Source organism: Rhinolophus hipposideros (assembly GCF_964194185.1).
Source record: "Rhinolophus hipposideros genome assembly, chromosome: X".
Lineage (NCBI taxonomy): Eukaryota > Metazoa > Chordata > Mammalia > Chiroptera > Rhinolophidae > Rhinolophus > Rhinolophus hipposideros.
In genome coordinates, this window is record NC_138046.1 from 5,792,530 (window position 1) to 5,805,263 (window position 12,734).

Sequence of the window (12,734 nt, forward strand, 5' to 3'; positions counted from 1 at the left end):
ATCTGAGGATTTCCAACCCCAGAGGCGAAACCCACGGGTAAGGAGTGCCGACTGTGCTTTCCTTTTATACATAGCATTTATTTTACCTTCTAACATAGTGTATAAGGTACTCATGTATTATAAGTACTGCTTCTTGTCTTGTTTATATTTTTCACTCGTGTACACCCTGTACCTAGGACAGTGTCTGGCTGGGACAAATGAGTAGTTGCATAGCCTTAGGCAAACCATTTAACTTCTCTGCACCTCCAATGCTTCATGTGTACATACGCATTTTGCAGTCTCGTTGTGAGGATTAAATCAGATAATGTGTGAAGCATCTGGCAGAGAATTTATCACTTTGTATTGTAACTATCCACCTATCTTTCTGTCTCCCCCACTGGACTATGTCTCCCAGAAGGAAGGAACTGGATTTTATTCACCTCTGAGGCATGGAAATATAGCATAGGGGTTAGGAGCAAGATTTCTAGAGCCAGATTACCTAGGTTTGAATGCTACCACTTACAAACTGTGTGACCATGGCGAAGTTATCTAACCTCTCTGTGCTTCAGTTTCATCACCTGTAAAATGAAGATGAGAATAGCAGCTGCATTAGAAAGCCCTTAGAACAAACAGTTCCTAACAAGTAGTACATGCTACCTGTTACCTCTGCATCTTGGTGCCTAGTGGAGAGAAGGTACAGCAAATGTTTAACAAAGGACCTTCTTCCCACTTTTTTCCAAGCTGGACGGCACCTTGCCAGTTGCTCCCAAACACATTCTTATCCATGCAGAGCTGGACGCTCAATGATAACATTTCTTATTGCAACCTTGGTCGAGTTTCTTATTAGCTCCCATACTTGGAGGCCCTTGGGGAGGCACTCACTGCCCCAATACACATTAATCCAAGTAGGGTCTCTGCTTGAAATAAGCATGGCTATATTCTGACTGTCAACCAATGGTCATTGGTGTCATTTCAACACCAAGAGGAAGCCCCAATTTGGGGTGCAGTGAAGAAGGATACTTTATTCAGGGAAAACAGCTCAATCATGAAGCAGCATGGCAGCGAGACGGACCTGGGGTGACTCGGCCCAGGGGCCAGGCCCCTCTCTGGCTAGACAGCTCTACTCCTCGCAGGTCTGGTCTTATCTGGTCTGCCCTGCTCGTCCTGTTCCTCTCTGTTCTGAGGAGACATCTCTGGTATTTCATCTTCTTTGGTGTTTCATCTTTGGTGCCTCAGCTTCCCTCAGGGAACAGACTTCAGTCTTAGGTAGAAAGGGAAAGTACCCTCTCTGAATCAGAAGGCACTTTGTATAGACAGAAGTCCTCCCAGTTTGACTGGTCCAAAAGGCACTGTCCTGATTGGTCAGAATGGAGCCACTCTGATCAGTCAGTGAAGATTCTGATGGAGATATAGTTGTGCGGCTCCGGTTGGACGGGGAAATCTCAGTTCTATTGGATGAAATATTATTCCAGGAACTCCTTTATAAAGGCTGGCTCAGGTGGCAGGGGCACAAGGCCGGCAGGCAGTTCAATGCAGGAGGCAGGCAGCTCAGTGCAGGCTTCTCCCTAAAGTGCAGTCTGCGTGAATGAGAAGCTCCTGTTTAGAAAAGGCTGCTAGGCTCTCCTTTTAAAACTGAGCCCCATTAGCCACTAGGAGTCCTTCTTTTTCAGGGTCCATGTGATGTAGATATATCCTGTACCTGGGCCAAATGTAAAGAACCTTAAGAAGCATCAGGTAACAACAATGCAAAATAAATAAATACATAAATTGTGGGTGGTTATGAGTGCTATCTAGAAAAGCTAGAAGGGATATTACTAGTGCCAGTGTGGGTTGAGAGCTTACCATGTAAACATGGTCCATATTTGAGTTCATTGAGAAGGCAAGATTTGAGCCAACACTTGAAGGAGATGTGGGAGTGGAAATGTGTGGAGATCTGGAGGAAGAGTGTTTCAGGTAGAGGAAATCGTGAGTGCTAAGATCTATGCGCAAGAGTGTGCTTCGTATTTTAAGGAAGAGCAAAGAGGCTAGTAGCCAGAGTGAGATGAGATCACAGAGATTGGGTGAAGGAACATACAGATCACGGCAGATGCTCTACGTCAGGGGTGTCCAAACTGCGGCTCGCGGGCCAACTGCGGCCCGCAATCCATTGTTAATTGGCCCTCAGCAAATTCCAAAACTATATTTAGTTTACTTAAATAAACCAGGTGAGGCAATACGTACTTCACCTCGAGTGAGTGGCCCGGCTGTTTGTGTATTTTACTGCATGTGGCCCTTGGTGAAAAACGTTGAAAAAAGTTTGGACACCCCTGCTCTAGGCCCTGGTAGAGATGTAGGGTTTTACTCTGAGTGAGGCCAAAAGCCAGTGGAGGGTTCTCAGCAAAGGAGTGACAGGATCTGCTTTATAATTTTAAAAAATCACTTGGTGGTGGCTGTGTGAGAGGAAAGGGTAGAAGTAGGGAGACTATTAGAATACTGGTCACTCTTGTTTATGCAAGTGGATTCCAGAATCTTCAACGACATCCAGAATTTCTCTTGCTACAGCAACTAAGGAAGAGGGTTAGGAATATGAGTACAAATTAAAGGTACTCTTCACCTTGACCCCCTTCTCCCTCTTTTCCTTTCCTTAAAGGTTCTCATTAAAGCAGCATTCTTGTGCCCCTACTGCTCTCAGAGGTGAATGAGTTAAACTTTAGCTCAGCCTCCTTTTCCCTATTCAGTTCTTCCTGTGGCTGCTTCCCACGGCCAAAAGGGAAGCAATCTTGTCCCTTACTGCTTAGTGCTGCTGCTTGTCACATCCAGCAGATAAAGCTCCCTAAAATTCTCTGCAAAAATTTTGAGACTTTGCACTAAATCATAGAAATTTTTCCCTTTTTTTCTCTCGAGAGCCAAAGACATTTTAGAGAAGAATTCATCTTTCTTTTCTCCAGTTGAACATTTTCTAGCCACAAGAGCCATGCGAATAGAACTCTCCACCTGCTTCTTTCTGTGCTTTTTGCCATTCAGCTTTAGTGCCACCAGAAGATACTACCTGGGTGCGGTGGAACTGTCCTGGGACTACATGCAAAGTGAACTGCTCAGTGAGCTGTACGTGGATACAAGGTAAAGGCATGTTCTATAGGGTCCGACCAGGGTCGTAGGGACGTGACTCTGTTTGGAGGAAGGTGCAGACATTGGGTTAGGATGGCTTGATACTAGTTAAGCCTGAAAAGGCATTTCCAGGTAAGGCATGCAGGCATCTGCGCTATTAGCACAAATGCTAATTGCCAATCCTTACAATAGATCTGACTTATTCATTGATATTTTGTTCTGTTTTGTCCATGGCTTCTCATTGTCACCTGCTGCCACCCTGGAAATGAGAGGATAAAGTAGACGAAGTGTGAAGAGGCAAGGAGCGTTAAGAGAGAGAACACAGCTTCTATAGAGAGGAACAGAGGAATGAGACCCCATCAGTATTACACACAAGTTTAGTCTCTAGTTCTATTGCATGTGAGCGTGGTGTGATTTTGATATCTTTGCCCAGTATTGGTGTAAGGATAGTATTAGCCTGGAGATCAGAAGCTGTTCATCTTTGGGTAGTTCTGGTGCATTTTGGGACAGTAGCAGTAAATAACTTTTTCAATATTATCTATGGTTATCGATTTGTTCAGATTTTTCTACCTCTTCTTCAGTCAAATTAGGTTACACGTATTATCCTGGAAAGCAGTTATTCTTAGATTTGATAATATATGGGTATCAAGTTACATAATGGGCTTGTGATATTGTTAAACAGTTCTGTGTCTGTAGTCGTCTCCTTTTTCATTCTTATATTGTGTATGTTCTCCTTCCCGCTCTTAAAAAGACTATTTCCAGGAAGTTCCTCAGTTTCACTGGTCTTATCAGGAACCATCTTTTGGTTCTATCAATTTCAGCTTTTACTTTTATTGTTTCATTTCTTTTTCCTAATTTCCTTTGGTTTATTTTGTTTATCTGCTTTTTGCTTATTAAGTGGACTGCTGAAATCATTTATTTTAAATTTTGTTTTGTTTTCTTTGAATGTGTAGTATACAGATTTAAACTCAATACATATGTAGTGGCACTGTGAATATTAAATGTGGTCATGTCATACATACTTTATAGTCATTTTTGTTCTTTCTCTGCGGCTCCCACCCTCCTTCCACATTAGCCCCCTTCTTGCTTATCCCCAACCAGGTAACCCTAGTATAATAATATACCAGGGATGCCAAAAAAATGTACACACATGACTTATATGTATCTTTCATTATCAGTATATATTGAGTATTACAATTTTAAAACAGTTTTTTTTTTCCTTTCTTAAAATGTGTATACATTTTTTGGCACCCTGCGTATATTCGTGCACACACATATGTACATATATATGCAAATAAATATTTTCTTGGCCATTAGGGTTTTTTCGTTTGTTTTTTACAAAAGTGGGATATTATAAATGAAGTTAATATTTCTTTTTTAATTTCTAGAAAGGCCAGAACTCTTCAAACATTTCTATCCATGTATGGGAATGCCCTTCTCCCTGCATTCACATTAGCAATGAGTTTTATCTTGCTTTCTAATGTTTGCCAATCTAGTCGGTATAGAGTGATATTGCATCCTTACTCTGTGTTTCTTTTACTTCTGATGAGGTTGAATATCTTTTCAAATGCTTGTTGGCTACTGCAATTATATTTTGAGATTTGACTATTTACATGGTTTTGCCCAATTTTCTTTGAGATGTTTCATTTTCTTTAATTGTAATAACCCTTTTATTGTTACAAGTGTTAACTCTTTGATATACTTCATTAATATACTGGTGTATATTGCAATTTTCCCCAAGACCTATTGTTTGTCTGTTGACTTTGTTTATAACTTTTTTTCTGTATATCAAGGTCACATGTGTCCTCTTTCATATTTTCTTGCAAAAAAAAACAAACCCTACTGTTTTGCTTTTTACATTTATGGCTTCAATTCATCTGATAATTATTTTTGTGTATTAGGTATAGGAGTTGGGTCTGTCTAGGTTTATTTCCATCCAGAAGAACAGCCTATTGCAATGGCACCATTTATCAAATAATACGTCTTTCGCCATGACTTGAATAAGCACATTCATCATGTAAAATTCTCACATATATCAGTATCTATTTCTGGATTCATTATGCAGTTTCACTGATCTACTTTTATCTTGCTATGCCAATACTATATTGATTTGATTACAATGGGTTTATAACATCTTTTGTTAAATTTTATTTATTTTACGTATTCTTGGGTCATCTACCAAATTTCTTCCCTAGACGAGGGCTTTAACAACATGGTTTGAATAAATATTGCTGTTTCTAACATTACAATAAAATAAAAATTGAAATAACTTTAAAAAAATTTATTTAGTTAGTTAGTTTCAGGTGTTATATCTTCTGAAAAGTGTAATTGCTCATCACTGTTTTTTGTACTTAGCATTTTTTAGAAATTTTATTCTTCCACGGAAAAAGGTTAAAATCTTTTTCTGACCACCTTATAAGTTATATAAATGTGTAATCACTATGTTGTACACTTAAAACTAATATTGTACAAATAGAACTGTACCTGGCATGTAGTAAGTGCTCAATAAAATGTTATGTGTCAAAAAAAAAACTAATATTGTATGTCACTCTAACTGAAAATAAAACAATTACTTTTTAAAAAATTTAAAAACTAAAGTCAATCAAGCTCTCAAATAAAAAAAAAAAGAGCCAAGCCCTATTGTGATTCCAATTGGAATTTCACTAAACTTATCCATTAATTTTATTAATATAATAAATATAATTTATTATTACATTTATCCCTATGAATTTTATAACTGTTGCTATTGTTAATAAATGTTTTCTCCTATTTCCATTTCTTGACATTTAGTATCAGAATAGCGAAAAGCTATCCGTTTGTGTCTACTCTTCTTGAATCTAGCTACCTTACTGAATTCTCTTACTAATGCTAGTAATTTCCCTCTAGAGTCTTTATGGGTATTGAATCATATCCAAAATGAGACAAATTTTTGCTCTTTTCCAGTGTGTATAGCCAATTATTTCTTTTTCTTATTGAATTTATTAGAAAATGTTAATAGCACTGAAAGCGAGCATTCCTGTCTAATCCACGATTTTGCCTGAAATAGTCTTAATGTTTTGCTTTTTAGAATAACGTTTGCTGTTTGTTTTTAATAAATAGCCTTTGTTACTGTCATTCCCATTTGCCATACAATTTTTATTAGAAATTACTGTTCAGCATCTAGCATCACCTGAATTTTATTCTTTAACATGTTGATGAAAAATAGATTGGTAATAGATTTCCTAACACTGAATACTCATTATATTCTTGGAGTACAATCTCATGTCATGTGACTTTATTGCTGGGTTCTATGTACTAATATTTCTAGACACTGTGTGGATGGATCGATTGCTTTATTTTCTGTTACTATTATTATTAGATTTTGGTATGAAAGTTTTATTGGCTTTATCAAATGAATTGGAGAGTGCTCCATCTTTTTCTATTTCCGAGAATGGCTCAAATAACATTAGAATTATCTATTGTTTAAAAGTTAGATGGGGTGGCTGGTTGGCTCAGTTGGTTAGAGGGTGGTGCTAATAACACCAGGGTTACCGGTTCAATCCCCACATGGACCACTGTGAGCTGCACCCTCCTTAAAAATAAAATAAAAGACTCAGTTATGAATCCATTTGGTACAAGTGACTTTTGCAATATCTTCAGTCATCTCTTCAGGCTCTTCTATGATAATTAGTCAAATCAAGTTTCAACTTTTTTATGAGTCAGCTTTAATAATTTTATATCTTTCCAGGAAATCATGTCCTTTGTTTTTTCAATTTTATTGCCACCGTGTTGCATATAGCACTCCCTCATGATTCTTTTACTCCACATTATCTGTAGTTATGTGCCCTTTCTCATTCTTACATTTCTGTATCTTTTCTATTTATCTTTTATCGATGAACAGGTTTGCCAGGAATTTGTCTGTTTTGTTGTTTGTAATAGTCTTTTAAAAAATGAGCTTTTGGGTTTCTTTATTCTTCCTAGTTATTTATTTATTTATTTTTAATTTATTGGGGTGACAATTGTTAGTGAAATTACATAGATTTCAGGTGTACAATTCTGCACTACATCATCTATAAATCCCATTGTGTGTTCACCACCCAGAGTCAGTTCTCCTTCCATCACCATATATTTGATCCCGCTTACCCTCATCTCCCAACCCCCACCCCCCTAGTTATTTTTTTAATATTTAATTTACTTTTTAGATTTTATCTTTATCAACAGTCTCTTCTTAGTTTCTCTTGGCTTATTGTGCTGTATTTTTTTCTAATATCTTAGGAAAAGTGTTATATGTTATTTTCTTTCTTTTGTCCTTTGTTTTTAATAGTGAAGGCACTTAATGCTATATCTTTTTCTCTGAGGACAACTTCCCCAAATCCCATCAGTTATGGCATGAAGAGTTTCCTTTTCATTTTTTTCAATATACTTTGTAATATCCTCTTTGATTTCATTTAAGGGCATACTTTTTAATTGCATTTTTTATTTGCTCATCAAGTTATTTTTAACAGTTAGATCAACTTTGAGTATCCTGTTAGTTACATATTGCTGTGTAACAAATTACCTCAAACTTAGCAGCTTGCAAGAACAACCATTTATTATCTCAGTTTCAGTGGGTCAGAAGTCCAGGTGGGATCCACTGGGTACTCTGCTCAGGGTCATGCAAGGCCAAAATCAAGGTCTTTAGAGTGCTTTGTTCCTTACTGGAGGCTCTGGGGAAAATTTACTTCCAGGCTTATTTGGAATGCATGTTTTTCTCTCCGTTTCCATGCAGTGCCCTCCATCTCCAAGCTAGCAAGAGTGCGTCAAGTGTCTCGTGTTTTGAGTCTGTCTGACTTCAATTTCTGCTACATCTCTCTGACCTTCTTTTCTGCCTCCCTCTTCCACTTTTAAGAACCTTGGTGATTACTAATTAGCAACCATAATTCCATCTGCAGAGTTTTGTTTTTTGGTTTTTTGTTTTGTTTTTTTGCTATGTAACAACATATTCATGGGCCTAACACCAAAGGACAAAGACCATGAGGGACAGAGTTTTGTGTACCACAGGTATAATTTACACACAATGAAATGCACAGATTTTAAATGTGCAGTTTGATAAGTTTTGACAAATGCATACAAGTTACATTAATCACCACCCTAATCAACACACAGAACATTTACGTCAACCCTCCTGCAACTTTTCAGCAAGTCTCCCTACCCTAACCCAGCCCCAGGCAACAGGCTGCTTTCTGGAATCACAGACTCCTTTTTGACTTTTCAAGACTTTTATATCAGTGAAATCATATAGTATGCACTCTTTGGTGTCTGGCTTTTTATCTTCAACATCATGATTTTGAATTCATTGTTGCACAAAGTAGTTCTATCCTTTTTATTGCTGATTACTGCTCCATTATGGGACTATATCACAATTTATATATTCATTCACTATCACATGGACCTTTGGATTGTTTCCAGCTTGGGGACTAATATAAATAAACCTGCTATGTACATTCCTGTACAAGTATGTTTGTTGTTTTTTTTTGTTTTGTTTTTGTTGTTGATTTGAGGGTGCAGCTCACAGTGGCCCATGCAGGGATTGAACCCGCAACCTTAGTGTTATTAGCATCACGCTCTAAGCAACTGAGCCAACCAGCCACCCCACTGTACAAGTTTTTATGTGGGTATCTGTTTTCATTTATTTCAGTTAAACATCTAGGAGTGAAATTGCTGGATCATATAGTAAATTCATGTTTAACTTTATAAGAGGCTGCCAACTGGTTTCTGGAATGGTTGTACCATTTCCTGCTCCTGCCAACAACATGTGAAAGTGCCCATTGTAACACATCCTGGACAACATTTGCCCGTATTTAATTTTAGTTATTTTAATCACTATGAAGTGGTACCTCAGTGTATGCGTATGGTATGAGGTGGGATCCAAGTTCCTCCTATGGTATCATCTGCAGTTGTGCAGTGCTAATAACCCTGAAGGAGAGGCCCAGATGGTCAATAGCCTGGTATTTAACTGAACAATTAGCCATGTATCCATTAATGTCAGTCTTGCTAAAAATTAATATTGAGAGAATTGTACTTCATACATTGTGCTTTGTATTGTAGCTTCCATCAGGCCTCCAATCTGTGGCATAGTGAATAATGTTCTGAGTGTAAAATTGAATTGAATGGAGAAAATGATCTATTTGTTATCTAGCTTTCTGCTGTTGTGTAGGCAGTCACACGCATTTACAAAAAAAAAGTTAACAGAATTTTTATTTTGATGATACCATTTCGTAGTCTAGATTATTTTGATACTGATTAACAGGATGAACTGACTCTGAACATATCCTGACAACTTCTGCCAAGGTTTGAAATAAACATCTGGGGAAATTCAGTTTTCTATTATCTGTTCCGGCAGCTGCTCAACTTCTTCTAAGCAAGGGTCAGGGAATATAATAGGTTTTCTGATCGGTTTTAGATAAAATGTGAGAGAACAGTTCATGTCAAGGACATCGTTGCCAAATATATTTGGCAAGATTTCTCTATCAAATCCCAAGGGAACTACACAAACAAAAAACCCACAGAAGTTAGGAAGGAATAAAACCTGTGAACTCTGGAACATTTTGTCACTTACTGTGCAGATTACCCTGAAACTGAAACAGGCACATAAATCACGTGCTTGTCTTAGTGACAAATATCCACTTTAACGGAAAAGGTCTCAGGCTGGGGAGCTGTATTGGTCCTGTGGAGGCTCATGTCTGAACTGAACCACACACCTGGTTGGTGCTGACGCTCTTAGGGATGTCTCGTATGAATAGAGACATCTGTGAATAGAGAGGCCTACTCTGAACCTAGGCCTAGGCCTGCTGTTCCTCTGTCTCACAACCTTGTTTGTTTATCAGGCTTCTGTTTCTTCACTCTTCCCTCAGAGGGAGAAAAGTGTGTTTCTGTGTCCTCTTCATACTGTTCCCTCTCTGCTTTTCCAAGCTATTGCTTGAGTAAACAGTTTCTGTGTGTCTTCTATATTCATTTTAGTCAGAAATATTAAACTGCTTGTAATTGTCAAAATACCTATCTTTGGACATGGGTCTGAGTCTTGTTAGAAACCAGTGGACACTTTGGAGAAAGCAGGTAAGGTACACTCAGCAGAACCAAGGAGACAAAATGGAAAAAGAAGAAGAGAAACAAAGTAGGGATGAGTTGACGAGTACGGAAGGGCATAAATCCCAAAGTGGCCAGGAGATAGGACAAATGGACTGAAAGGAGGCGTGCATTCAATGATATAGGATCAAATAATGTTGTTAAATAACTAAAAGCCATGTAGGTCTATGCGTAGGCTAGTGCCATCGGAATTTTTAGATATGGATGAAATTAGAGCACATTGAAATATGAATTAATATCACTGGTTGGGTCCCTGGAAGCATACTGTGAGACAGATGAATTTGTAGGAAGTTTATTCAGCGTGCTCTGAGGACCCACACTGGGGGAGGGCGGGGAGAGGAATGACATTCAACGGTGATTTTTCAATCATACCTCGTACCTGGAATACATGCCTCTTTCTATCAGAATGAAGCGCTATCCCTTCTAGGATGGAAGGGGTCCAGTGCAATCAACTTGCCACCGAATAGCTTGCCAGTCTCTATGACAGATAGGGCCATATTGCGAACTCAGCATTGGTTTCTGCTGCTGACATGTTGGACTTTTAGGGGCAACACTAACTAGATCTGCCTTAGTGGGAACCCATGCTTTTGTGTCCATGCATAAATTAACATGTGACATGAAGATCTTTCTATTTTGCGCCCACTCACTAATAAGTCTTTACCACAAACATCGTCGTCCCTGATATTCCAGTCTTTTCCCTTCTAGGCCCTTGACCAGACAGCCAAGCCAATTGCTGCTGTCCATTAGTCTGTATGTGTTTGAGTCTCGGGCTGTTTCTCTTACACAAAATGGACAATCCACAGCAATAGCCAAAGTTTGGCCTCTAGGGATATTTCCCATCACCACTATTAAAGCCACCTCTGAGGAGGGCTGTAGTGCAACAGTAGTCAACTTTTGGCTTGCACCAGCACATCCAGCTGACTCATCTGTAAATAAAGCTCAGTCTTTTCCTCCCCTAACAACTGGTCAGCAGGGACCCCCCATATGGTCATGGGTGTGATTTGAAGGAGAGTTGGCAGTGTAGCCAGAGTGGGCGAGATGTGCGTCTGACAACTTGCTCCTGTAGCCCACGTGTGCCTTCTGGGGAATGCAAAACCCCATTCCGTCCTCAACTCCTTTTACTGGAAGAGCTTTCTTATCACTACTCTGGCCTCTGGCCCTCAGCCAGGACAGAAATGCATTTGTCATGGCTTTGGGTTGGCAGAGCTGTTCCTGCTACGTGCTTTCTCGGGTGTCCTGGAAACCCTGGAATACAGTGAAATGCAGGGCTCTGTGGAAGCAGAGGGAGCTCAGAGAGGTGACAATTAAGTCAGCCTCACCTTTGCCCCACTCATTCAGTCTCCTGGAGAGAAATCTGCTCAAAAAAATGCAAAGTTTCAAATTGCGTGCTCAACCAATCTGCTGCTAGATTCCCCCGAAGGGCATTAAGGTCTTCCTCTGTGACTGTAGGCTGGCCAGTTTCTCCTGGGTTTCCATCCATCTTTATGTGAATGGATGCTAAACTGTTAGGTACAGGCTCGCTAGTTTAAGGCTGACCTAAACCCTTCTGTTAAGAGGGAATCTCCCTCGTTTCCACAGCTGATTCGTTCTGCCTCGATTACGACACCGTCTGAGGGTCACAGAGCCTCCTTCTGCCAGCAGCTGCCTGTCCACCCCTCTCCTTTCCACCATTCCATGCCTGTCGTGTTGGGAGCGACTCCAGGAACCTCACGCGGCAGGGTCTGTGTGTCTGCAATCTGTCCACTGCACTTTCATTTTTCACTACAATAGTCCAGACATAGGTCTCTGGGCCACACCCCTCGCCAAAGCTCCAGGGGCACAGACTCAGGGACCTACTCGACTTCCATCCTGATGTGCACCTGGATGTGTTTCCCCACCGTCGGGCCCCACGGTGTTGCACGGTTTGGGTGGGTGGAGGGTAACTGTGCCTCATGAAAGAGGTCACGGCCCACCTGCAGTAGCTCCCTTTGGTTGTCAAGCACCTTGGAGCGTTTTAAGTTTTCAGTGATTCTACGCAGTTCTGCTAATCACGTCTGCTGACCCTGGGTGGCAGCATTTCCACAAATTTACAGCTGTCAGTGAATTGTCTGAAAGCTGAAAAACACTGTTTCCAACCAACATTGTTCAAGTCATGACTTCTATTCTTCCTTGTGTGATTTTATAGGTTTTTAAGCACAAAAATTCAAAAACAGGATTGTCTGCTTGTGTGTGTGTTTGTGTATATGTGTACGAGAGGTTTATTAGGGCAGTTTACTGGTGCTTAGTGAGGCTCACCAAGTGTCTGGACAGTTTCCTTGAGGAATGGTGACATAACAGGCTGACTGTTTGTCTCTGTTGTTGGCAAGTTGGGTGTTTGTAGCAGCAGCAGCTAGGTTCGCCTTGGTGAGTCCATGATATTGCGCCCATGCATAGCCTCTGCCATGGCTCATAAAATGTATGGCAGGGCTGATGACAGAGTTTTTAACTCTCAGACTTCACTCCACACCTCCAGAAATTCATCAATTACAATTCAGTTTTGGCCACCCCAGCACAGGTTGCCACAGACATTTCTTCTGGAAGGTTTC

General features: G+C 39.9%; 1 protein-coding gene across 1 annotated transcript in view; it reads left to right on the plus strand.

Annotated features, from left to right (window-relative positions):
• The first annotated feature begins 2,710 nt into the window (after window positions 1–2,710).
• The window catches only part of F8 (coagulation factor VIII), a 122,156-nt gene continuing 112,132 nt past the window's right edge, over window positions 2,711–12,734 (plus strand). Inside the window, exon 1 of the mRNA XM_081041946.1 lies at window positions 2,711–3,078. Coding sequence (XP_080898072.1) covers window positions 2,933–3,078 — 146 coding nt within the window. The 5' untranslated portion in view covers window positions 2,711–2,932. The remainder of the gene's footprint in view (window positions 3,079–12,734) is intronic.